The following is a 26,010-nucleotide window of genomic DNA, read 5'->3' as shown; positions in this document are numbered from 1 at the left end:
TTTGACTGAAACTGTATAAGAGAGGTGCCGATTCAACTGTATGATCATTTTGGAGGATATAATTTGCAGTGATGTTGAGTTGTATTGCATTATACAGAGAGGTGTTTCTGTTATTTAGCCTACTTTCCTTGATATAAATGGGGTGGACAACACAATAGAAACACATGTAGGTGTAAGGCAGTGCAATTAAAATTATAACCTTCATGAACATAAGATTTATTGCAGGAGTGTTGTATTGGACTGCTTTAGTTTTTCCTAAGTGTACCTAATAAACAGCCAACTGAGTGTATAATCTTGGATGAATGCTAGTGCTAGTGCTAGTTCTACATTTACTAAAAAGCTGTGTTAAATGATATTTTTGGGCTACTTGCAGATAGTGGAACAAGCTGTGAACACAACAATAACGTATTATCATCTTAGAATGTTAAAAGTTCCTAGCAAATGTGTTAGCAAACAGTTTCTTAGTTAAACATAGTGTACATACATATATACTCAATCTGGGAAATTGGTCTGGTTGAGCCTCACGTGGGGTCCAGCTAAACGTTGAAATGTTTTTCTACACAAAACAAGGATTTTGTCCCCAATCACTTACATTTGAAGAGCATTAGGAAGGGATTTCTTAATGGCCAGTATGAAAGGAAGGAATGGTTACAAGAAGCAAAAAGAGCAGTTTTAAAGTACATATGAGTACGAGAAAAACAGCAAACAGCAGCAACTGCAAATTAAAACAGGAGTAGAACAGAAAACAGAAAGACCGCTAACTTACATATAATTAAATATGTTTATAAAAAAGAGCAAATTAGGAATAAAGGCCTGGTTCTTTCTGCAGTTGAGGTAAATAAACGCAATACTTCCCTTACGAAAAAGTCAGTCTACTCTGTTCTCCGTTCTTCTTATTATCATTAGAGTGTTACTGTATGTTGCATGTGAACTATGTCCATGTCACTAAGGTCAGTGTCAGACCTGCGAGGACCAAAAGCCCAGATACGCTCCACAGTGTTCCTCCACTTCCTCCCCTGCAGCAGGCTTTCTAGCTGGGACTTGAATCCAGCGATGGCCTCCAGGGTCCCGAGGCTGATGTCCAGATTTTTCCCCTCCCTCAGGGACATGTTTACGTGCTCCAGAGTCCGAATAAGCTCTGAGCTACTCTCCAACAGACAGGTCACCTCTGACAGGGTAAACAACAGTATAAGATTCATGGAACAGTGAAATTAAGGTATGAGACAACTCACACCTCTGTACGTTCAGTTTTCATCATACTGTCCATTATTTAAGAAAATTTGGTTTGACAAATCACCTCTGATATTTAGTGTTTTATTTCACTAATCTTTAACCTGGTTTTCCTAACATTGCAAGCTGGTTTTCTATCCACACACACAGTTAACTGCATTCACCAGGGTCCCAAGTTAAACATTACTCCTTGATTTGCTAAAATAAAACCCAGCAGAGCTCAGGTGCATTCATAGAAGTGTATGCCATCAGAGTGGAGATTCATCCCACAGGCAAAGGAAACAGAAAGTCACTTTAATTAGTTAAGATCGTTGAATTCCACTGGTAATTTATTGGTTTCTTAACAAAGAGGACAAATCACACCTGGAAATGTGTAATGGACAGCAAAATAAAGCTGTGATATTTATGCTGAGGTGGATTTCATATTTGAGATAAAAATCCCAATATTTGTTTCTTCCTACTGATGATAATTGGAATATTTCACATTTTTCTTCTCATAAATTTAACCTATGCTTCTATGTGCACTTTAACGCAACACAATCTCTCTTTGTTGGACACGACACCTTATAGCTGTTTAAAATTATTTATTCCATATGATGTGCACTTTTCTTCTGAATCCCTATGGCCTCAGGATGCTTCAAAGAAAGTGCTCGTTGGATTGTCTCACACTGCCTTAAACCTCCATAAAACAGTGGGGATGTGGTTGGGGCTGCTTTTGGCATTCGTTATAACTTTCTGAAAAAGACAATCTGACAATGACACTCAAATCTTGCAGTGACTGGCCAGGTGTGTGGAGGTGTGAAAGTTGGCAGGATTTGAAATTCTCTCTCTTTCCATGTAATGAGTTGAGTGCATAAAAATGAATGCCTGCAGCTGTCTACATCATTATTTCATGTGGTAGGATTCATCATGTATCACCTCTTTCAATGACAGCAGAAGTTTGTGGTCATTCAGAACAGCTATCAACAATTTTGCCTTTAGACATTGTCGGATGACACAACAAAAAACCTAGTTTACTCAGATTTTTAAACTGATTAGTGTGTGTCCAGGTCTTACCCTGAGGCAGGGGGATTGCCCGGACACTGATCGTGGCCAGTCTGTTGGGAGTGGTGAGGGTCACCAGACCACTGGGGTCCACTTGTAGGGTGTCTGATGAATGACCCGGCGAGGCCTCTTCTTTCACCTAGCAACAAATACATACACACTGACATGTTGAAGGCTGTGTTTATGAGTTATCAGTAAATCCAACAAATCTGCTCCTTGATCCACTCCTCCTTCTAACTGTCCACTTCTCCTAATTATTCCACCCTGGTAATGTAAAACATGCCAATTTAACACACCAACTGTAAAAGACATCACCTCCTATGTCCCATATCCCAGTATAAACCTAGTGGACACAAAATGCTAAGAACAGGAAACTTTACAGAACTGGCTGTAAGCTTATGTGGACTATAGTTCAATGACTTTGGGGTTGACTCACCTGGTGAATGATGGCTACTTTCTGCTGCTTGCCCAGGTCTTCATTCACCATATCCACTTTTGGAGGACGTACCACTGTTTCTCTGAATGGAATGATGGGCTTGGATGCGCTGATTTCAATTTTAGCAAACCTTTAAAAAGACAAGTGAAACGCCTGTCACTGATACTGGCAAAAAATAATGTGGTCTCCATTGTCCACAATCAACTTCATGCCAGTTTGATACTCTCCCTCCATTACATTTACTAGTGCAGTGCCTGTTCAAAACATGCTTGTTATTTCATTAATTGTTAAATATTTTATTCAATCATCTAATCATTATCATGTAATTGCCATGTCACTGCTGTGTTATATGATATATGATATTAATAATGATAATAATAGACCCTATTTGTCAGATACCTGATCAGAAAATACTGGACCACAAATTCAAAAGGATCGCTGTGACACATACACTCACTTGCCATTTATTAAGTACAAGTAAAAGTAATGCAGTATAATACAACAGGGCTGCAATAAATCCTCCTTTCATGAGGATTATAATGTTTGTTTTTTGTTGAATCTGTTTGAAAGAGGTGTTGATTTATTTTAATCGTCATTTCGGAGGCTGTAATTTGTTGTGCTGTTGAACTGTACTGGGTTATACTGAGAGGTGTTCCTAATATTTTGTCCAACACATTTACACATTTATATGAATTAAGGTTCACAAAATTTTAGGAACACCTCTCACATTTTTCTTCATAAGTCCAATTTCAATCATTAGTGGCTGTAACAACCATGGTTATAATGGAGGCCCTCAGAGATAATACAGAGTGTACGTTGGAGGAGGCAAACATCCATGATAAAACAACCTCCTTCCTCCTGTTTGAGTGTTGTTTGTTTAAGACTAATGTGTCCAGCTGTTTAAGGAAAGAATTAAGGCCTTTTTTAAAATGACACTCTCTCTTTGTGAGGTGTTTTTTAACATTTACATCTTCATTAGGAAGCAATGAGTTTGAGGTTAAGAAGCACAGAACAGGTAGGGATGTCAAAAGGTATGATGTCATAGTATTTGTTGACAAAAGCATAAATATAGAATATTGCCAATCTTATCCTTAAAAGCATATAATTAACCAAAATGTATTCCTCTAACAGTATTTTAAATCTCATTGCTATTAACTTGTCCCAAACATCTAAATTGTTTGTGGTCAGTGTGATTTGGTTATAATTGCAATACAAAAAACCATCTTGGCTTCCCACATGGGATGGAACATCCACAGTGATTAGGCTGTCTGTCTAACTGCCGCTCTGTCTGTATTATAGGCTTTACTAAACAACACAGAAGCTTCTTTCCTGATTCAGGGTTCAATGGGTCATTCCTAAAAAGATGTCTGTTGTGTTAAGGGCTGAGATGGGATTACTCACAAACAGACACAGACACAGACAGATACACGCTCATCTAATCCAGTTAGACACAGCAACAGAAAACAGGACAGAAAACAGGTGAGCCCAGTAGCTCACTGTCCCTGCCGCTGACATATTCTCCACCTCTGTCACCCTATTAAATAATGATTTGAAATTATCCAAAAACACTATTAGGTCACATGAAGATGCATGCAGCCACTTTAAAATGTAACCTTGGACAAGAAACAGAGCATTTTAGGAAAAATGTTCATTCTGAAATACTCCAACTAATACAACCAGCACACCTTTTTCAACAATCCAAACTTTATACCACAACTGTCAAACAAAACTGCCTTTTCATCTTTAACTGGCATCACATCGTTTTACACTGTAGAATAATCTCCCACTGATGAGTAAGAGAGAGAGAATCCCCTCAGAGTGCTGGAGCTGTGATGTCACAGTCTCATCCTCGCTTGGTGGCTGAACAGCACTGACCTCATTCTGAGCATGAAACGCTGCAGGTCAGGCTGCTTGCCAGCGGTGTCAAAAAGGGCTCAGACAGCCATCTGCCAGCTAACGTGACATAGTGTCAGAGTGTTGATTCAACACTAGTTTTGAGCCTGTAGTATGTGCAACTGTATTAGACTGCAATATATTGCTTGGTGTTTTTCATGTTTTTGCTCGACTATACATAAAAGGAGGTCAAAATATTAGAAACACATTTCAGTATAATTCACACCAGCATAAAGTACAGTCGCCAAATATGTTGAGTAATGGATATTTTTATTATAACAAGGTAACAAATATAACATAAATGTAACATCGCTTGTGATGATGAAACTGGAGAAAATGATCACTTGAATTTGTGGCTTCCTTTGACTTTAGGAAGCTTAAGAGTGAGTTTCAGCTCATTGTTTAGCTGTCTGGCTACCAATATTACCGTTTTGGTTCACTCTCACTGTTGTCATAGCGTTACTTTCAGCTGCAGCAGGCAGCTGATTATGAAAAAGGCTCTACCAACCCACTGTACACTACCTGATCAGCACCAATACCAGACAGACACAGACACTAACTGCTGAAGAAATTGGGGCATTTAGTAGCTAAAGAACCAGATATTTCCCTCAGGAGTTGGTAGAGACCAAAACCAGAGCTAAAAGAGAGTGAATTAGACCTTCCGTTGCCAGGTTGCCAAAACATGACTCCAAAGGAATGACAATTATCTGCTGAATGTTTTTCTCTGTAACTGCTGAATGTTTAAATAAGCAACTGTTTGCTAACAAGTTTGCCATATCGACTTAAATAGTGATGAAATGTCAATATTGTGTTCACAACTTGTTATTGCAGTTTTAAACCCAAATATTCATCAAATCCATTCAAGTGAATAGTGACTTGCAATTAAAAATCAGCACTTTTGTGTGTTTTTTAACAGTTAAAACAGAAGTTATCTGCCAATTTTACTGGTGTGCTTACAGACATTACATTACTGAAAATCCCTTTAATAAAGGAAAGGAAATATTAATTTAAATACAGTTATTGTTTAGTATTACCTGTATTAAAAACCTTTTATAGCAGGGGTCGGATTCACAACAAAAGACTATGGCTTAGAACAAAGTAATAGTCAGACTTCAGATAGTTGTCAAAATTCATCTTTTACACAAATCTATCTAATTCTTGACAATCTTGACATGGACTAATTTCCCTTGAACTGTGGCAAAACTAAGACTTTTTTTAAAAAACATGTCTGACTTACAACAGCACTGGTTATCCACAGTAATTAAATTATTAGTTTCAACAGGGAACCTTGGGCTATAGGAAATTGCTATAATTCTTCCACTATTTATGGAAATGTATAAACTGAACGATTATTTGAAAAAATATTGACAGGTTAATCAATGATAAAATCATCATTAGTTGCAGCTGTAAATTGAACATAAAACCTCACAAAGAGAAGAGTGGATAGAAAGTTGTCTGATTGCCAAATAAATTTACATGCACTGCAGAAGTTTTAAAAGCCTTGCTATAAACAAAGATGATTAACAGATGAGAATAGTTATCTCATTAAAGAATTTAACTGTATCCTCAGTAGATGTTTTGGAATATTATTGCAGTATTTCAATTTCTGCATCACTCCAGAGAAATCCCACCCCATTAAAGCTCTTCTTCCTTCACACAATGTGCAGTCTCAGTTACTGATTGTATAATTACCTGCAACCTTGATAAATTAGATTTTAATATTACACAGGATGTTTTTATTTATTTATGTAAAATGTTGGACTGCTGTAATTGACCATTTGCTAAACCCCTCCCCTGAATAGCATTGTCTAATCATAGCTTAGCAACCGTAACTACACAGCAGGTCTGTCAACCTATGGATTTCTCCACACGCTGAAGTGGTGTGCATGGGACTCTAGTAAGAGTGATACTCACTTTGAAGAGTGGTTTCTTTTTCTCTAGCCTATCATCTAGCATTTCCAAAACCAAAAAGTGGAAGAAATTCATTAAAAGTGTTAAGAATTTAGAGTAATGTTAGTGGCTCTGTCCTGCCTACTAGAATTGGGGAAGAAGACAATCTAAGAACCATGGCCACCAGTGATAGTGACATTAAACATATTGTTTAACTCTTTGGACTGTCTTTATTTCCTGTTTTACTTTGAAATTATTCCCTTGTATCTGTTGTTTTTTTTTCTTCCTGTCTTTGTTTTTTCCTCGCTTCTGTGATTGTCTGCCCCACCCTGATGTGTTTCACCTGTTCCCAATTACCCCTGCCCCCCTTGTGTATTTAAGTCTCTGTGTTCTCTTCACTACCCATCAGTTCGTTTGTCTGTTATCCCTCATGTCTAGAATCCTGTTGCTTGTTCCTAACGGTTTGCCTGTCAACTCACTTACCTGTAACCCTCATGTTGTATATTGAACACCTTCACCACATCAGTCTGTCTTGTGTGTCTTCAATTGGGTCCTTTCTTCTGAGTTCCTAGCTTCATTGTGACAGGTTAGTCCTCCTCCTAAAAGCCTTAGTGACCCAACATCTTAATTTATATGGCCTGTGAGTTATTTTAAAATTAAAACTGTATAGGTGCTGCTAACTATTCTAAAATGTAGTTCTTATTGTGAACTTAGGCATCGCTATCATTATTTGGGAATCAGTCACAGGAAGCACTCTGCGCCAAAACTGCCCAGGTGGGTGATGTGATGTGTACTGAGGTGAAAAGTATTAATCTAATCTAATTAAAAATGCTTAATCACAGCAAGTTTTGGGTTTTCCTGTTGGAAATTGATGTCCAATACGTGGACGTAATCTACCACACAGATGTGCACTGGCATGGTCATGGAACAGTTCTGGAGAAGTTCCAGAAAAAGGTCTCAATCTTATTGAACTGAGCAACCCCGAGTGGTTGGCAGACCACCCTCCATCTCAACATGCTCAACAAAAGCTTGCAAGAAAATGATGGGCGTGTCTGGTAAATGTATGCACACATAAATTTGTCTGTTGTGAAGTTTCAACTTTTCAAAGCAAGTCAGTGATAGCAATTTTGCATACTTCCCAGTTCTGTTGGAAAAATGATCTTATTTCTTAAACACCAAAATTTCTGTTAAAATTGTGAAATATGTGACTGTGCTAACATCACGGATCACAGCATTTTAACCTGTACTTTCAAGATTCTGTTGGCGTTGAGAAAGACATGAACCTGTTCTCAAAACCTTTCTCTGTTGATGTTGAAGGGGTACAGGAAGATGTACAGTTGGATCTTGTCAGAGTTCTACAGAGGTTTGGAAAAGGATGCTCAGTTTATTTGGCTGTGCATTCATATGTGAGCAAATATTTTCTTTTATGACAGTGAACAAGAGTCTGACATTTGAGATCACTCACTTTCACCTCTATGATGTACTTCAAATCTTCACTACAAGACATACACCTGAACTGATAGCAATCCTTTAATCCAAGGCCCAGCATCACTGGTGAGTACAATTTAATAACAATACAATCATCTTACTTCAAATTCAAGTGAGGGTACAAATTTAAAACTAATTAGTTAAAATAATCTCTTAAATTTAAAGGGTAGTGGCCCTATATATTGTACTTTCTTTGTCTTGTGGCTCCTGGCATGAAATGTTTGGACACCCCTAATTTAAGATAAGCAGTCAAACAGGTAGAACTGTCTGATTTTACATTTTTACTTGTCATACTTATAATAATAAGACTAACTCTAACTACATATACACTGTAAAACAAGAACAATGCTGTTTCTTTTTTTCCTTTCTCATCTACAATGACATTCAGCTGGTGAGGATGATGACGTTATGCACCTAAAGAGGTGTGTCAGTGTTCTTGAGCTATGTGTATGTGTGTACACGTGTGCGCGTGTATTTGTGTACGTGTGTGTGTTATAGGGATGTGCACCATTAGTTGACTAAACAATTAAACCTTGCTACCCTGGCTAGTTGGCACCAGAAATACTAGTTGGTTAAACTAAGTATTAATATTTTATTAATGTACAACGTCTTTTAACTGTTGCGTCTAAGATGTAAGGCAGTGCCTCCCACTGGCTGGGGCTGCAGCAGCCCCCTTCTTCCCACGCTAATGCCCGGATGTTGGAAACAAGAAAGGTGGAAAGTGGGGCAGATGACATTTTCTAAACCGGCGTGATTTGGTAGTATTTTGATCTAGAAAATGAAAATAAGGTAGTATGTAGGCTTTGTTAGAATAAACTGGCATATAATCACTCGAACTGAGCACAACCACATTCAGCACAGGCGTGTGGACAATAACCTGAAAGGAAAGAAGGCTGCAAGTGATGGCACTGCTAACGTTAGCCACACACGGTAAACCAATGTGACATTGTTTACGCACAGACATTGTGATCCTGCTTGGTCTGAAAAGATAATAAAAATGCAAGTCACAAAGTGCCACACATTTCAATGGCAATTTATTTATTTTAAATGTTGTTGCGGTATTATCTTCGTCGAAAAAGGGCTCTATGACAACACCTTCGACTCTGCCATTCAGCTGGAAGAGCTAACACCACATTGTGTTGATAGAGACACTTTAAGGTCCAGTAAGACCTGAAGGGGAGGATTAAGTATTTAAATCAACAATGCAATTGGTGAATTTGCGTCCACCATAGTGCTTTACAGAGACATCAGTGAGCTAAAGACTTTGCATACTGAAAGGTTTTTTTTTTGTTATTACTGGGGACTTCAATGCAAACATCCAAACTGTGCTTCCCAAAATGGAATCATCAGCATCTTGATTTTCCAGCTAGTGAAGATAACACACTAGATTTAGATTTAGACCAATAATACCCCAGGCATACAAAGCTGTCCCTCGCCCTCAATTAGGTCTTTTCAGACATACATACCACTGCTCAAACAATCCAAAGCAGAGGAACAGCAGATCAGAGTAAGGTCGTAGGAAGCCATGGCAGTTGTTGGGAATCGTTGGGGTTTGCATACTACATGACTGATCAGCAACAGGGGGTAACAAATTACCAGATCTTTCAGAAGGAGGAATCTCCAACATCAGATCTCTGATCTCCAAACTATGTTAGTCATGAGAAAACACTTGAGAATTGACACGGGAAATTATGTGATACTATGTGCGAGACAGGATTTTTTTCTTCCAAAACGGATGCCCACAAGAAACAAGTGATCCAAGTTGTTTGTGTGCTGATTTGCAGCAAAAAAAAAGAAAAAAAGAAAAGAACATGGGTGAGAGTATGGATTTTCTTGTAGCCATGCTTGTTGATGTTGTACAACTCCTCCCCCGGGTTTTCTTTCACCTCGTGTCTTGCGCTCTCATTGGCTGTAGCTTGTCGCCACACTCACTGTCATTCACAACTGGGTCACAGCATTTTTCACACCAGCATGTGTGTGTGCTCACATCCCTCACTCCTCACTAGATATCAGTTCTCGTTCTATGCAGCCATCTAAAGTTATTGCCCCTTCGAGCTCCCCTTACCTGTATGGTAATCTCCATACAACTTCTACTATGCATGTCACTACATACACTGGACTCGTCACTTCTGTCAGAATTAATGACACCAGACCAAAAAAATATATTCCACACCCCACTGACAGAAAACGTAATCTATGTCCCCCTAAGCTCTCTCCATTCTGCTCTCCCAAGCATACCTTTAAAAATCACCCTTTTAAATATAAGGTCTTTGAAGAGCAAATTCTTAGTATGCAAATCTTTTCATTACTCCCAATAATGATATTTTTTGTATGACTGAGCCGTGGTCAAAATCTGAGGAGTACAGTGCCCGGGATGAAGTAACCCTCCAGCCTTTACCTATTCTCAGAAAACCTAGCTGTCTGGGCGAAATGGGTCGCTGTCATCTACAGATAAATTTTTTTCTATAAGCTGGTATCCTGTGGGGAATTCTCATCCTTTGAAAGCCAACAAGCATCAGCCTGTTTTATTCCTCTTAGTCTACCACCCCCCAAAACTTAAGGACACTTTTATCTCTAAATTCTCTGACCTGCTCTCTCTGCTTTTACCTAGTTATGACCAAGTCTGTATTATTGGTGGTTAATATTTATATATGCTGTCCTGGTGATGCACTCCCAAGGGACTTTCTTAACCTTTTTTTAAAATCTTTTAATTTTGTTTTACACTGCACAGTGCCTACCCATGATAAGGGCCACACTCTTGATCTTGTTCTTGGCCTGAAGATTGATATTATGGATCTTATTAAGTTCTGTGTATCCAATCATCTTAGTATTATCTTCAATTTATTTTCTCCTCCACCTCCCAAAATTACATTGGCCCCTCACGTATCATTAACTCAACAACAGCTTGTAAATTTCCATATGCATTTCCGACCCTTTTATCTGATCTGCCCCTCTTCCCTGACACTGACCTTCCAGTGAACTCCTTTAATGACCTCTCCCTGTCAACATTGGATTCAGTTGACTCAGTCAAAATGAGAGCCAAAATATCTTCAAAAGTTCCCCTACTGTTCAATGACTACACCCTCTCCATAAAGAGTGAGGTACAATCCCAGACTAATAGCACCCACCCTAACAATTCAACTGCCCCAGAGTCATTAAAACACAGATCATTTCATGTTTTATCCTTCAGCTCTTTTATATCAGTGTCTCTATCTGCAATCAATTATATAGTGAAGCACATGAAGTCTTCGTCTTGCCCTTTGGACGTGGTCCCTACAATAGCCCGTTGGATGTGGTCCCAATAGTGGACTATGCCTACTATTGGTCCTTCCATTTTATTTATTTTAAACTATAAAATCTCCGCCTATTTTAAAACTGCTCTAATTAAACCTCTCCTTAAAAAAACCAACTTAGATCCTGCCACTCTGTAGAACTAGACAATCTCAAAACTTCAATTTTTATCCAAGATCCTAGAAAAAGTTGTGTTCAAACAATTACTACAACATTTAACAGATTATAATATATTCAAAATATATTATCCTTCTTTTGCCTGAAGATGCTTGCTCCATCTTAGTTCTTTTGGACCTCAGCACTACTTTCGACACAGAAGTTCATAACATACTCACTGACAGACTGGAGAAATAGGCAGGAATCACTGAAGTGGCCTTAAATTGGTTCAGGTCCTACCTATCTAATAGATGTTTGATGGCTGGTTCAGTTTCATCCCCCACAAACCTTTTCTATGGTGTCCAAAAAGGTTTAATTCTGGGTCCCATTTTATTTTCCATCTATATGCCCCCAGCTCAGACATCATCCACAAATATAATGTCCAGTTTTATTTCCTCCTTCCTCCGCCTTAACTATTGCAACTCCCTATATACCTGTCTCACTCAAAAATAAATCCATCACCTACAAATAGTTCAAAAATTATTCCGCTTCATATCACCCATCTTTATTTTAGGATTAAATTTAAAATTCTTGTAATTACTTTTAAGGCCAGGCATGGGCTGGCCCCTCCCTATATTTCTGGGCTTTTATCCCCTTATGAGCCAGGATGCAGTCTGAGTTCCTCTGGTAGGTAGTGCTGGCCATTCCAAGGTCAAAGATGAAAACCAAAGGAGACAGGACCCCTGCTGTCAGCGCCCCTAGACTTTGGAACAACCTGGTAGAGGAGATCAGACTTTCAGAGTCAGTTCCCCTGTTTTATTTCACTTAAAACACATTTTTATAGATAAAGAAATTATTATGTGATGTTTATTTTATTTTATATTTTACTTTGGTCTGTTGGTCTGTTTTATATTGACTGTTGTGAAGCACTTTGTTACCTGTATTGAAAAGTGCTATACAAATAAAGTCTTCTTTCTTCTTCTAATATTATTACTATTATTATTATAACTGGATTTAGGCTCCCTGTCAGGTCCAGATATTTAGCTTGCTAGATATCTTTTGGGCATCTGTGTTGCATGGACGAAACGTTCAGATGGCGTCTTTGAACAGTTCACAAATAGTGAACAACTGCTGATTTGCCAGTGCCCAGCGAAAGCCGATTTGCTTCTGATCTGTGGCTCTTCTCTGCGATCTCCAAAAAATGTCAGTGATTGGAAAATTAGGGCTCAATTCATGTAGTGTGAACATAGCATAAGTCTACTTGGTTAAAGACAGGGTAAGGTGGTAGTCATGGTTAAAAGAAACCAGTGTTTACTGTTGGCAGGAAACAGGATGTGAACCTTGGTCTCTTGTGTCAAAGGTATAAAAGTATTTTCATGCCCATATAAAGTCACTTGACAGGAAAATGGAAAATGTTTTACTGTTTAAATGCTGTTGCGTTTCTGGTGAGAGGGGCTGATTTAACCCCAACAAGAACATTAATTCAACTTAAAAGTATTTGGGTTGCCAGTTTGCACCGCTACAGCTCTTCACACACTGCATGAGAAACTTAGTCCTGACAATCTACTCACTTACTCAACACTGTAATAATGATGTCCCTATGATGAAGCATAGTGAGGCAGGACCTGGGAGACAGGCCAATGATTTGAACCAAACAGAAAGAGATCCTTGAGAAAAACCTGCTTCATTGAATCATTTACTTTCAGTCCATATGTCTTTCTGTGTTACTGCTCATTTCCAGATCTGTTTTGGTTGAATCGATCTCTACTGTCTCACCCAGGCTGCTTCATGAATGTGTGTACCAAATTTTATGGCTAAGCATTTAGTAGTTGGTTCGAAATTGGGTTGGTCTGGACCAGTGGTGGACTTACCAACCAAAAGTGCCATTCCTGGAGCCACACTGCTAGTGTAGCAAAAATGTGTTTACAGTGTGAAGCATAAAAAGCTAGTTTTAATGGATTTTGTAACTCTTTTGTTGTCTTTCTTATTGTCTCACCACTTAAAACCTCACCATGCTTTGGATGATAGTAACTAGAAGTGTATGATACCAGGGTGTCCATTAGTTAGGTCTAGGCAACATCTGAGCCCTGTTTCTAGATTCTGGATTTATTTATGTATTGTGAAATCTGCATCATAAAAATTCATGCTGAATCAGTTAGTAGCAGTTACCGTTGGGACTGTCATCATGGATATACAGACAACTACCACTGGATTATGCTTGATACTGAAGAAAAACTGACAATGAAAATAGATGAGAATAAGGTATCTGAAAGTTATAAGGACATTTTTTATGTGTTCTCAATGGATTCATGGATGTTTAACCTCAATGGGAAATGCTCAACATTGGAGATACCACTATTACTGGTGCCAATTCCAGTAGTATGTGTGTGAATCCTGTGCACTGTGGTTTAACTGAATAATGACTAAGAAGAAGATGACTTTTGATGCAAAACTAACCAGAGTTCAAATGTAATGGATCACATTGCTGCACATATTGACCAGAAGATCTGACAGTAGCTGTATACTTATAATGTTAACAGGAAAAATTAAATAAAATCTAATCTTACCTGGTAATGACAAGAAACCCTAGTGAGACACTAGTTCCTTCGAAATTCGCTTTCTCGAAATATCAAGCTATACTCAACTCTCAGTACAACAGCAATATAGTCACACATTTAGATATTTTTTAATAAATATTTTCATGCACTACCGCAGGACTGACTGTACTAAAGATCAGGGCAAACGTTCTTATATTCACTATCACACCCCTTTGCATAACCAACATCTAAAATGTCTTCATGCTTTCAAAATCTATTTGATAGGTGAAACCAATAAGGGATCAAAACTTCCACTCTGTTTCACCTACTCAGTGTATTTCATGTATTGTATTTTTCACTCATGCAACAGCTTTCAGTCACTTGCACAACTCACAGCCTTAATATACACTCACACGACTAGAAACGTATTAAATTACACACTGCTAACTATCTAATATAATGTGTTACTGTCATTTCAGGAGCAGTTCCTGAAGAGTGGCTGCTCTGACTTTGTTATGAATTGAGTGATTTCTGTTTCCCTGCTAAGATGGCAACAGCTGAGATGAATGAACACAGAGGCACAGCTTTTCAAAGCAACTGTCTTCGTGAATTAATAGATGGTATCAATTAACTGATGAATACATGATCTCCACAATGCCAATATCCAGCTACAACTAATAACAAGATATCTCACACTCAATGGGATGTAAAAAAGCTGATGATACATTGTACAGGCAATCTGTGGGATAATAAGGATACTGGTTATCATTTATAAAATATGCTAACGTCAACCTCAAAGTCAGATAAAGAGGTTCGCGCTAGTTGCATAAAAGACGAGCCATAGTACTCTGATGGACTACATACAAGACAGAAGTATTTTTTTTACTAACATATGCAGAGGATATTTGGAATAAGGTCACACTGAAGGGCAGAGGAGGTCATCCATCCTTAAAGGGACTTAACACTGTCTGTGTACCCTGTTTGTGTATTCTTGAAATTACGAAAGCTGTATTTTTTGGGGTATTGTGTGAAGAGTGTGACTGACTACGGGGGTGATTTCTCAAGGCAGCTGGAGTTAAAGGGGAGAATAATGCTGTGTCGTTGCCATCTGCATGCTTCTGTCTGACTGGTTATTGAAAGGATTTAAATTCTACCTTCCTGGAGAGCACATGTTGTTTCACATCAAGACTTGAAGACTTAATTCTTTTAAATCCCATTTTTTATACTGTTCATGTCTAGCATTTTTCAGCAATAGCCATTCAAAATACAGTAATTTCATTCTGTAATTGCACTTCTATATACAGTAGTAGTTTTAGATTTTTTCAGTTTTTCCTTTTAAATAAATTTGGAAAAATTTCTAAAATCCTGTTTTCAATTTGTCATGGCGGAGTATTGAATGTTGATTGATGAGGGGAAAAAATAAATTTAATCGATTTTAGGATAGGGCTGCAACATAATAAAATGTGAAAAAAGTGAAGCGGTCTCAATACTTTCCAAATGCATTGTATGAACACACACTATATTCAACCTGCACTACATAACCAAATACAAGTACGTAGTCACTACACAGGGGCCAAGAAAATAGATAAACACAGAAAGACGATCAAGCTGACTTGGACAGAAAAAGCCACATATGGAGAAGTATTAAAATCTAATATGATAATAGAGCAGATGTTAAGGAGCACAGTTATTAATAATGAGGCATTAGGTGAGACTTTCTGTAAAAATGAACTAGACAGGAATTTACTTTTTGATTAATATGGTGGAATGGTAAAAGCACAAAGGCTGAAAGACACACAGATGTTTTGAGATGTCACACATAGACTGACCGGTCTCGGAGGTCGTCCAGGCATCGTTGTAGGTGAACCTCACCAGCAGTGACCAGAACATGTTCTCCCGTTTCCTGGATCAGTACCTCAGCACAGGGATCTGCCTGGTTCAACAAACGCATCCCACGCACCAGCTTTGGCATCTCACCTAACATACATACAAGTAAAGAGGAAACCAATTTATTGGTTTTTCTTTATTAGCAGTTTATTGGCCATAACATCTATAGTGTGAGGTAAAATAGCACCAGCACAACTCTGGTATAGTGGATGGTGGCTTTTTGTGGAATGGTGATGGTTTAGCTAGGCAGAGGCAAAAAAAAAAACTACTTGGTTAGGTTTAGGAAAAGATTGTGTTTTGGGTTAAAATAAGTACTTCCTAAGGTTTGGGGACCTTTGTCATCATGATTACAATAATAAACACGCAGTTAAAGTTGTGGAACAGTCATGGATAAAAGAATCAACATTGATGCTCAGTTTCACATAGGAAAGGAACAGCAGTTCCCTGAGTGAAAGTCCTGGGTATTGTCGACCCATCCATCCAGCTCAACCTCCTACTAAAGTGGACTTTGTCGCTCTATATACTATGTCAACCAACTTCCTCCCATCATAACTACTACGGCCGCTAAAGGTAATCCAACAATAAAATATAACTATGGGTTGAGGAGTACACTATGAATGAGGATGACAGTCTCATTTGTCACTACATAGTGACAAATGAAACTGTCATCCTTTGACAGTCTCCTTTGATTATTATTTTGGCTTAGAAACAAAGTGACAAATTAAATTAAGCAAATTAAATCCAACAAGACTAAGGGTTGTATTTTAAATGCTGCAAGCACAATGATCATCACAGACTGACAGGTTTCAGGTACCCATTTTGTAGCAGCTTGGGGTTTATTTATATTTTTAGTATTATTCCCTTATTGCTGCACATTTAATTCATGCATTTAGTTAGCTTGTGGCGATAAAATCACCAAAGTGGCATTAGAGTGACATTGCACCAAAAACATACATGGTTCTGAAATGTATTGGCACAGTGTCTAGTACTGTATTCAAACGTACAGATACAAAGTAGTCGGTAGTATTTGGCCTCTCACGAAGCAGTAGCTTTGTGTTTGCTGTGCTGAACACATCTTTTTTTATTACACACAAGGAAGTAGTTCATTTGTTGTAAACTAAAAATTTAAACTGAAACTGTTTTAATACAATGGCACCAGAGCTGGCAAGACTGATTAGCACTACAGTCGAGTTTCTGCACTGGAGGCAATCCCTCGCTCTACTAGGGGAGCAGAGTAGAGAACAACTCTGTGCTTCCGTTTCTGGAGGCATTCAAATGAGCACGACTGGCTCTCATCTGGTTGATGCTTGCTCAAATTTCATCAGAGGACATTTGCATGAAGTTTAAATCTTTCTGTGTATATTTCTATATTTCTTTAAATCTATCTGTGTGTATGACTGCAATGCCAGGTCCCATTCATAATGAATAGCAGCCTATCGCTCCCCCAGCTTTTGAATACGTATGTGTGAACGTAAAGGTAGACCCAATTTCCACCAAAGTACTAACAGCTCGCATTGCGCTCATGTGCCCATTTGAATGAACTTCCCTGCTCTGTCTGTCTGTCCTCTCATACCTGAGTACCATGCACACTATGCTGGGGACCAAAATACCACACAGACTGGGAGAATAAATTTCAAGGGCAGGAAGATAACAAACTTTCAGAGCCCTGGCTTGTGCTGGTCGTTGCACCGCCATGAACATAGGCCCTAAGAGTCTACAGTCAAGGTAAAGGCTCTCTTTGGCTGTACTTAGACACAGTGATATTTTGTGCTAATTGCTAACATCATCATGCAACATACGCATAAGGACAATGTTAAACGCAGATGTTTATCAGGTAATATTTACTATGTTCACCATCTTAGCACTAAAAATATAGTACAGTGGAGGCTGACAGGAAAGTCATTAGCTTTGTTGATTATGTGTCATAAACCAAAGTACTGCACAAAACTGAAATTTTGACCTTATCATGGGAACCAAAGCTATTTAAATTCATTCTGTGAAAAACATAAATGTGTGTACCAAATATTATGACAGTCCATTTAACAGTTGTTGCGCTACAGGTAGTCAGGTGATCACCAGAGTCATTACTCCCTATGTCCATAGCATCTGGATGTGTTGTTTTCCGGCTGAGCCATGTCTCCGTCAACATTGTAATGTGCACTGGGAGCGTGTCCTGAGCCGAGAATCATCTTGCACTCTGTTTTTAGCAGCCACAGAAAGTCTCAATTTGTTTATTCCCCTGGCCTTCTTCTTTACGAGCATGGAATGCTCATCGTCCATGTTGATTAGCTGTCTCTAACCTGAATTATTTATGTAAAAAATATGACTGAAAACCTTTTAAGCACAAGTAGGTAAAGTCAGGTGTCAGTAGAAGAGAAATGCATCATTAAATATTAATTTAATATAAATTATCAATAAATTGTCATTTTAAAAACACACAAGTAATTTTCACACTTCAGAGACGGGAGACACTGCAAAAATAGACCCAGTGCGCAAAGATAGTGGAGCGGGGAAAAGAGCCAGGTGCCTGAGCTGCCCATCTCATGCACTTGGTGGAAACGCACACACCAGCTAGAATGGAATTGTCCCCAGCAGTTGCGATGGCACCGTGATGCAAAATGGAATCTAGCTATGGATATTTCAGTATAGGATTCATCATCTAATGCCCATAAATGCCTGTACAAAATTTTTTGACAGTCCATGCAGTAAAACTTGAGATATTTCATAAGTAAAAACTTTGAACTGCTGGTGGTCCTAGATGAAACATCAGGGGATTACCAAAGTCATTAGGATTCATCTTCTGGGCACTATGCTTAACTGTATCAAATTGCACGGCAATCCATTCAGCATTTGTTGAGATATTTCAGTCGACCAAATGGTTGACTGCCTCATTGGCCAGCAGACTGACATTGCGACAGCCATGCCACTATGTAGAGCATGGCTAAAAATGAAATTGCCTAAAATTAGGTTTGGAGTTCAGTGCAGTAGGTAGTAAATTACTATAATATAATTCGGATATATCGCATACTGACTAGTTTATTAATTGAACACTGTGACACTGATGAGTCAGTGACCTGCGACACAATTCCCATGCAACACATGTAATGACATAACACCAACAAAATACAGCGGCTTTAGAAAGTATGCAGATCTCTTCACTTTATTGAGTTGTAGATTCCATTGTAGATGGATAAAATTGCCCATCAATCTATACCCAGTAACTCATAAGAACAAAGTGGAAATGTTTTTAGAAATCTGTATTTGGCTGCATTCATCCTTCCCACAATTCTGATCAGTCTCCCTGTTCCTGCCACTGAGAAGCTCCCCCATAGCATGAGACTGCCCGCACCTCTGTCTAACTGCCCTACCACTCTACCATAAAGGCCTGACTGATGGAGTGCTGCCAAGATGGTCGTCCTTCCAGCAGGTTCTCCCATCTCTGCAGAGGACCCCGGTTAGAGTGACTGTTGGGTTCTTGGTCATATCCCTTAGCAAGACCCTTCTTGCCCGGTTACTTAGTTTGTCCCGAAGGCCACCCCTAGGAAGGGTCCTTGTGGTTCAAAACCTCTTCCATTTCATAATTATTGAGGCCACTGTGTTCCTGTAAACGCTCAAAGCCAATTTGAAAAGTAATTATACCCTTGCTCTGATCTATGCCTCAACACAAATTAATCACAGAGGTCTACAAAGAGGTCTTTGGACATCATGGCTTGGTTTTTGTCCTGACATGTAGTCTGATTGTGGCAATTTATATACACAGGTGCATGCCATTCAAAACTGTGTGTTATCAGTTCTCAGGTGGACTCCAATCAAGTTCTAGATACATCTCAAGGATAATTGAAGTAAACAGGATGAACCTGACCACAAACACAGTACCACAGCAGAGGGTCTGAATCCTTTTGTAAAGGACAGATTTCCATTTTGGTTTTTACTAAATTAGCAAAAAAATTCAAAAAACATGTTTTCACTTTGTTAATACAGATTATTTAATGTAGACTGATCGGCAAAAATAGCAATTTTATACACTACAACTAAATTTACAACACAATAAAATGCGCACATAGTGAGGGTGAAGGGGTCTGAATACTTTCTGAAGACACTGCATCTTCCCAGGGCTGGATATTAAAGGCTAAAGAATAAAAAGTCATTAAAAATGAATAGCTCTGAAAATAAATTTGTACCTTAAAGAATAATTACATTTTCTTCTGAGGGAAACCTTTCTACGCTGGAGTCACAGCGGGATGAAAAGAACTGGGGCTAATGAAATTACTAATAAATGATTAATAAATTGTAAGGGAAAATCAAGCATTGGTAAGTGGTGTCAGTGTTACTTTCAGTGTTTGCTAATCCACTTACAAAATCAAAGTCATAATCAAAGGATAGGGTTGGTGCTATTCTATATTTTTCCTCATTGCCAATAAATTCTAAAATAAACCAACAATGAAATAATCCTACCAAGAAGTATTGTCTGTGCAACCAAAGGCTGATATATTTTACTCTTCTGTGTCATACAGCTCCATGGTTGTCCAAAACTCTTAAAAACCTGTTCACTACATTCACTTCATTTGTTACTACCAACACACACTGTAGTTTATTTTGACTCAATTCTATTTACAACACTCTGCTTTAATGTGCATTGATCAGCAGTTAAAAATAGTTGCCAACAAATGCACCACTTTTTTCATGTTTTAGTAACGTTTGGTAAAAACTACAGTGACCAGCTATTTAGGAAATTATTGAGCCTTTTTAAATGAAACAAAACTAAATATTTGTGAGGGTTTTTAAAAGATTTGCGTCTTCAGTAGGTACCAATTGGGCTGAGTAACAGGGACAAGGTAAGTATTGAGAGACGGACTATCACATTGTTGGTTTTGGTTCATAAATGGGGTTTATTGATTATAAGAAGAATGTAGAGTGACATTAGCCTTATCCTTTAATGTTATTAGCAATAGGTGTGTTCACACTGCCGAGAACATGAATGGGGCGTTCTGTTAAGAAAATGAAGTGTGGCACTGTCAATTCTTGTCAGTGAGCACTACACTGTTTTTTACAGTGTAATCTGGAGATTTTCATTAAATTTCCAGTGTACTGGAACACTGTACAAAATGGCTGATTCTCTGGGCAGTTAGCGCCTATTGAACAAAGTACCGCTTTGATGCAAACTTAGTGTTTCTCTCTCAATGATGAACACAGGAACTCCTTGCATTTTATTACTACTGGAGGTCTGGCTCTGTGCCTCAGTCTTTCTAATTACCACTGGCCTATACATCAGCATCAGATTTAGTCTGTACCATTTGATGATAAAATCACTGCAAACCAGTTATTTCATTATCAATAGATTCAGCCAATGGACACATACAGAGCTGCAGTCTACAGACTTAAAGGGGGACTTAGTTCTTCTACATGAAAATGCTGCTGTCTTTTCAGAATTTTACCACATCCATACATTTGGAACATGGGGGTCACGACTAATGTGAGAGAGTCCTTAATACATAGCCTCAGATTACCTTTGTGACAGGTGTGTGTACACGTGTAGAGTTATAAAAAAAAAAAAAAAAAAGGCATATAAATATGCCTTTTTTTTTTTTTTTACACTATATACTGTATTTGATAGTAGTACAATGAAAACACATTGAAATATAACTGTACCACAGGAGATCATAACAAGCATCATATGAAGATATTGTAAAAAGCATTCACCTCTTCAAGTTAATTAAACAGTAGCGTAGTGTATGCGAACATGTAGTGTATGCTATTTATACATATTCCTGATCGATAAATTAATTTAACATCAAAAATACCCCAAATCTTTATGGATGTAACAAAACTAGGTCAAAACCTAGTAAATGGCTGGACCGCCCTTTATCTGTTTGCCTTTCTCCTCCTACCTGCTCACATATATTGTATTTTAATACAGTTGAATTCCCAATAAAGCTGTTGACATTTAAATGTTTTTCTGTGACTGGTGTCAGACAATGGAACAAGTATGCAATAATGACTAAAGCGCAGCCCATTACGACTACATGTTAACCAGCAGTCACTTCCAAGCCATTTCCAAGCTGCTGCTCCACACTGCTAAAATCCAGATTTTATAACCACAGCATCGTTAAATATAACAGGTGTGTTGTGATTTTGACTATATTTACTTGTGAAATTTTTGCTCAGACAGAAAGTTAGATGCTAATTCACATCCATGCAGCTGCTGTGCGGTCAAGTGATTGAGGTGAATAGAAAGGTGTGCCTGCAGAGGGAAAGCATGACCTCCGCTCCCCAGGTTGCAATACTGGCGACTCGTCAATAAAGTTGCTAGATTTGTCGCTAGGTGCTTTTGTGAAGAAAAGTTGCTAAAGGGGTGTGAAAACTTGGTAAATCGGGCAACAAAGGCATTAAATTGGCAACACTACCCTTACTCCAATTAATTTTGAAAGCAACAGCAAATGGTGAAACTCCAATCCTCGGCCAGCCACCAATGGTGTAACTTCACCACTTAGTCACGCGCCATTCAGTTCATCAATGGCTTAACTTTATCACTCACTCACTCACTCGCTCACTCGCTCGCATTTATAGGGCTGGCCTAGTTGTTGCAGTCCAGCCAAAAAGTGTAAAATTCATCTCATTAACATGCAGATGTTGTTAACATGCTAACATTTGCTAAATTCATACACATAAAATTCACGTACTTGGATGTTTGGGTTCTATTGCAACCCGTACAATGGGCGTGGCCTCAAAGTTGAGTGGGGTGAAGGGTGGACAGGCAGGGGAGGTTGACAGGGTGGCCGACTTCAAAACGCAATCCTCCAGACCTCCAACACCTGAAAGAGCATATGAAAAGAACATCAACAGATAACAAAAAACATTACAGTAAGGTTAGGTTATGATCAGTAAGTTGGAAAGAAATTACTGAAGAGAAAAGGGCAAAACAAATAGAAGGTTAGAATAGTTAATTTTTATTTTGGTGCCACTTTCATAGGGTGAATGACTTGTTCATTCATATAACCATGAGCTTTCGTTGCTTCAGTGGCCTGCAGAGCCCCTACACTTCAACTTACAAATACAAATACAAAATATAAGATATAATTTTCTTACATCTTATATTTTGTATTTGTAGATGTTGAAATATGGAAGGGTTAGGCAGTGGCTACACCCATAGCTCTCCAACACGGGCGCGTGTCCAAAAGTGAAACCTATACACAAGGTAAACTGACTATTCTCTTGTGCTGCAGCAGTCCACAAATCTAATGTCTTTTGGGAAAAAGAAATACTTTTTACATTGACAAAATCATGAGGCAACCTCAGACTGAACTAAAAAAAAGATAAAAAAGGTAGGTCTTTAATTTTGTTTTAAAATTGTCAATGGTGGGACAGGATTTAATGTGGGACAGGAGACTATTCCAGAGCCTAGAGGCAGCAGCAGAAAAAGCCTGGTCACCTTTAGTTTTAAGGCGTGACTTGGGGACTTAACAAGTTGTTGTGAGGATGACCTAAGGTATGTAATGTATTGTGTAGCTAAACCATTAACGGATTTCTACAACAATAGTAAGATTTTAAAACCAATTCTGTATTTCACTAGTAACCAATGCAAGTGTGCCAGAACAGCTGGCTATGGTTGGCTATAGTTCTGAGCCGATAAAAGCTGCTCTTCACAACGCTACTAACTTGCTTGTTAGCATTTGGAGAAGGGTGCGAGAGGACAACAAGATTTTTAACCACACTGTGCGAATTTGTAGATAGGGGACCAAGCGCATTGCTCAGGCTAGTGACAGAGTTAAGGGCCAAATATAATTAGTTGAGTTTTGTTTCAGTTTTGATTGTAAAAAGTTCCTTGTCATCCAGCAATCGATGTCATCTAGACATTTAAAAAGGTTCTTAAGTGAGCAAGCACTGTCGGGTGTAACTGATAAAACTGTGTGTGAAAACAGTGATACAGAATATTGTAGTTCTGAAAGATAGAGCCAAGGGGATAGCATGTATAGTGAGAATAAAAGAGGCCCTAAAAATGGAACCTTCAGGGATGCCCCATTTAATGGGAGCAAGGGATTAAGAACTGTTTCCTTTTCTAACTGAAAAGGTTCTATCACTCAGGTAAGAGGCAAAACATTTTAGCACTGGGCCTTGTAGACCAACTTCGCCCTCCAGGCATTTTAAACCAATGTTATGGTTGACTGTGTCAAATGCTGCGCTGAGATCATGCAGAACTACAATGGCACAATAACCAGAATCAACAGAGAGAAGGATGTCATTGTTTACCTTCAACAGAGCGGATCGTGTACTGTGCCGAGCCCTTGAACCAAATTGGAATTTATCAAAGATATTGAAAGTGTTCATGTAGGAGGAGACCTGGCAAAAGACAACTTTTTCAAAAATCTTCGAAATAAATGGTAGCTTGGAAATGTGCCTGTAATTACTGTCTTCATAGGGATTCTATGCTAGGTTTCTTTATTAGGGGTTGCACAACTGCAAATTGCACAATTGTTTAAAACTGGAAGGGACAGTTCTTTTTATTACAACTGTTAATTACAGCCAAAATAAGGGGACAAATTGTGATAAAAACCTCCTTAAAGAGGCCTGGAGGTATAATGTCTGAGGGACAATAGGTGGAATTCATGTGAGAGACCACCTCAGATAGCTGGGAGGACGACACAGGTTGAAGCTGCTTGAGGTGACTGACTGGATGGTGTGTGTGGAATCAGAATCTGAGGGTGAGATATAAGATTTTAGGCTGTTGGTTTTATGGATGAAAAAATTCAGAAGCTTCTCACAGATTTCAGTAGTGGAAGCAGCAGCAGGATTTGTGATAGAGTTGACTGTGTTAAACAATATTTAGGTCTGTGGGCATTTTTTAAAATTAATTGAGAATAATATTGTAACAGTGGGCGACTGTGGCTCAGAGTGGGTAGGTGGTTCGATCCTTGGCTCCTCCAGTCCGCATGTCGCAGTGTCCTTGGGGATGATACTGAACCCCAAATTGCCCCTGATGTATCAACGGTCTGTGATTGTGTTTATGAATAGAAAAGCACTGTATGTACAAAAAAGTGTTGTATGAATGTTTGTGTGAATGGGTAAATGTTGCATGTAGTATAAAGTGCTTTGAGTGGCCAATAAGACTAGAAAAGTGCTACATGAGTGCAGTCCATGTAAAACAATGTAAAACATATTCCTGGTGGAATTCATTTAGAGGTTATCAAAAAAGAAACATGTTGGGAAAACCAGTAAATAAATGAAAAAGTCCTTGTCAATATTTTCCTCATCAACTAGAAAGGAGTTTAGTTTACAAAGGCAGTAGAGACATTGCTAAACTTTTTTTCCACAATGACATGTTTTCAGTAAATCTCAGTCTGTCATCAAACATCACAACAAAGATGTTGAGATGAAAATGTTTAATTTTAGTGTTTTTTTTACTATTCAGCCATATGGTGCTAAATAGTTAAAAGAGGTGCTTGCTTTAAGCCAATGTCGCTTCCATGCTTCTTACATATAAATGATGTATTAACATCTTTGTCCAAAGACCATCAGATACCGTATTTCAATATTTTTTTTCAGTTTATTTTGTTTTCATGTATATGTCTACCACTCACGATTTTGTACTTGATGAAATATGATGACTGTGTTGTTGCTGAAGGATTTCTCACTATACATACTACACATGTCTCTTGCCATGCCATTCTCTGTCTATAAATTTATTTTCCCTTCCATTTCTCGGACACTGTGACCCCAATAGAAATCAGCCTCAGGGCTGTTTGTGTTATCTTGACTATGGTGCACTAACGGCTGAATTGCAGGGACTGGTCTGTTTCATGAGTCAACTGATTAACTAAAACGCAATGCAGCACTGATGATCATATGGCAAGAAATGATTCCCACTAATACGATGCTGGCTATCAAGCAATTAGATCTGCTGATGCAAGTTTTATATGGGTAAGGTCTGACACGAAAAATAAAAATATAACAGCAAGATACAGACAGAGCTTGCTAGAACATCCTGAGAATTACTTGGAAGGGGATGAGAGCCATCAACAAGAGATGGACTGAGGCTTGTGTTCACAGATTCTTGCCCAGCCTTAAACACCATCCTCTGGAACATCATCAGGAAGAAACTCACAACACTGCGCAGACCAGAATGGCATAGGAGAAGGTGGAGAGAGAGAGCCAGGAGGCGAACTGCCTTTGTAGCCAATCCATTCACATTCACTAAGCAGCTGCTAGGGCAGAAGCGCAGCG

The 26,010-nt window shown here is 38.5% G+C and overlaps 1 protein-coding gene across 3 annotated transcripts in view; it reads right to left on the bottom strand.

Annotated features, from left to right (window-relative positions):
• The window catches only part of efl1 (elongation factor like GTPase 1), a 102,067-nt gene that overhangs the window by 13,454 nt on the left and 62,603 nt on the right, over positions 1-26,010 (bottom strand). For all 3 annotated transcript variants that reach the window (XM_040134464.1, XM_040134458.1, XM_040134473.1), the window contains exons 16-20: positions 22,473-22,604; positions 15,735-15,882; positions 2,711-2,840; positions 2,287-2,413; positions 964-1,168 (exon numbers count right to left, since the gene is read on the bottom strand). In XM_040134464.1, the coding sequence (XP_039990398.1) occupies positions 964-1,168; positions 2,287-2,413; positions 2,711-2,840; positions 15,735-15,882; positions 22,473-22,604 (742 nt within the window). The remainder of the gene's footprint in view (positions 1-963; positions 1,169-2,286; positions 2,414-2,710; positions 2,841-15,734; positions 15,883-22,472; positions 22,605-26,010) is intronic.

Source organism: Xiphias gladius, chromosome 1, assembly GCF_016859285.1.
Source record: "Xiphias gladius isolate SHS-SW01 ecotype Sanya breed wild chromosome 1, ASM1685928v1, whole genome shotgun sequence".
Taxonomy (NCBI): domain Eukaryota; kingdom Metazoa; phylum Chordata; class Actinopteri; order Istiophoriformes; family Xiphiidae; genus Xiphias; species Xiphias gladius.
Note: the sequence above shows the minus strand (reverse complement) of the source record. Positions and strands in the feature narration are given on the sequence as shown.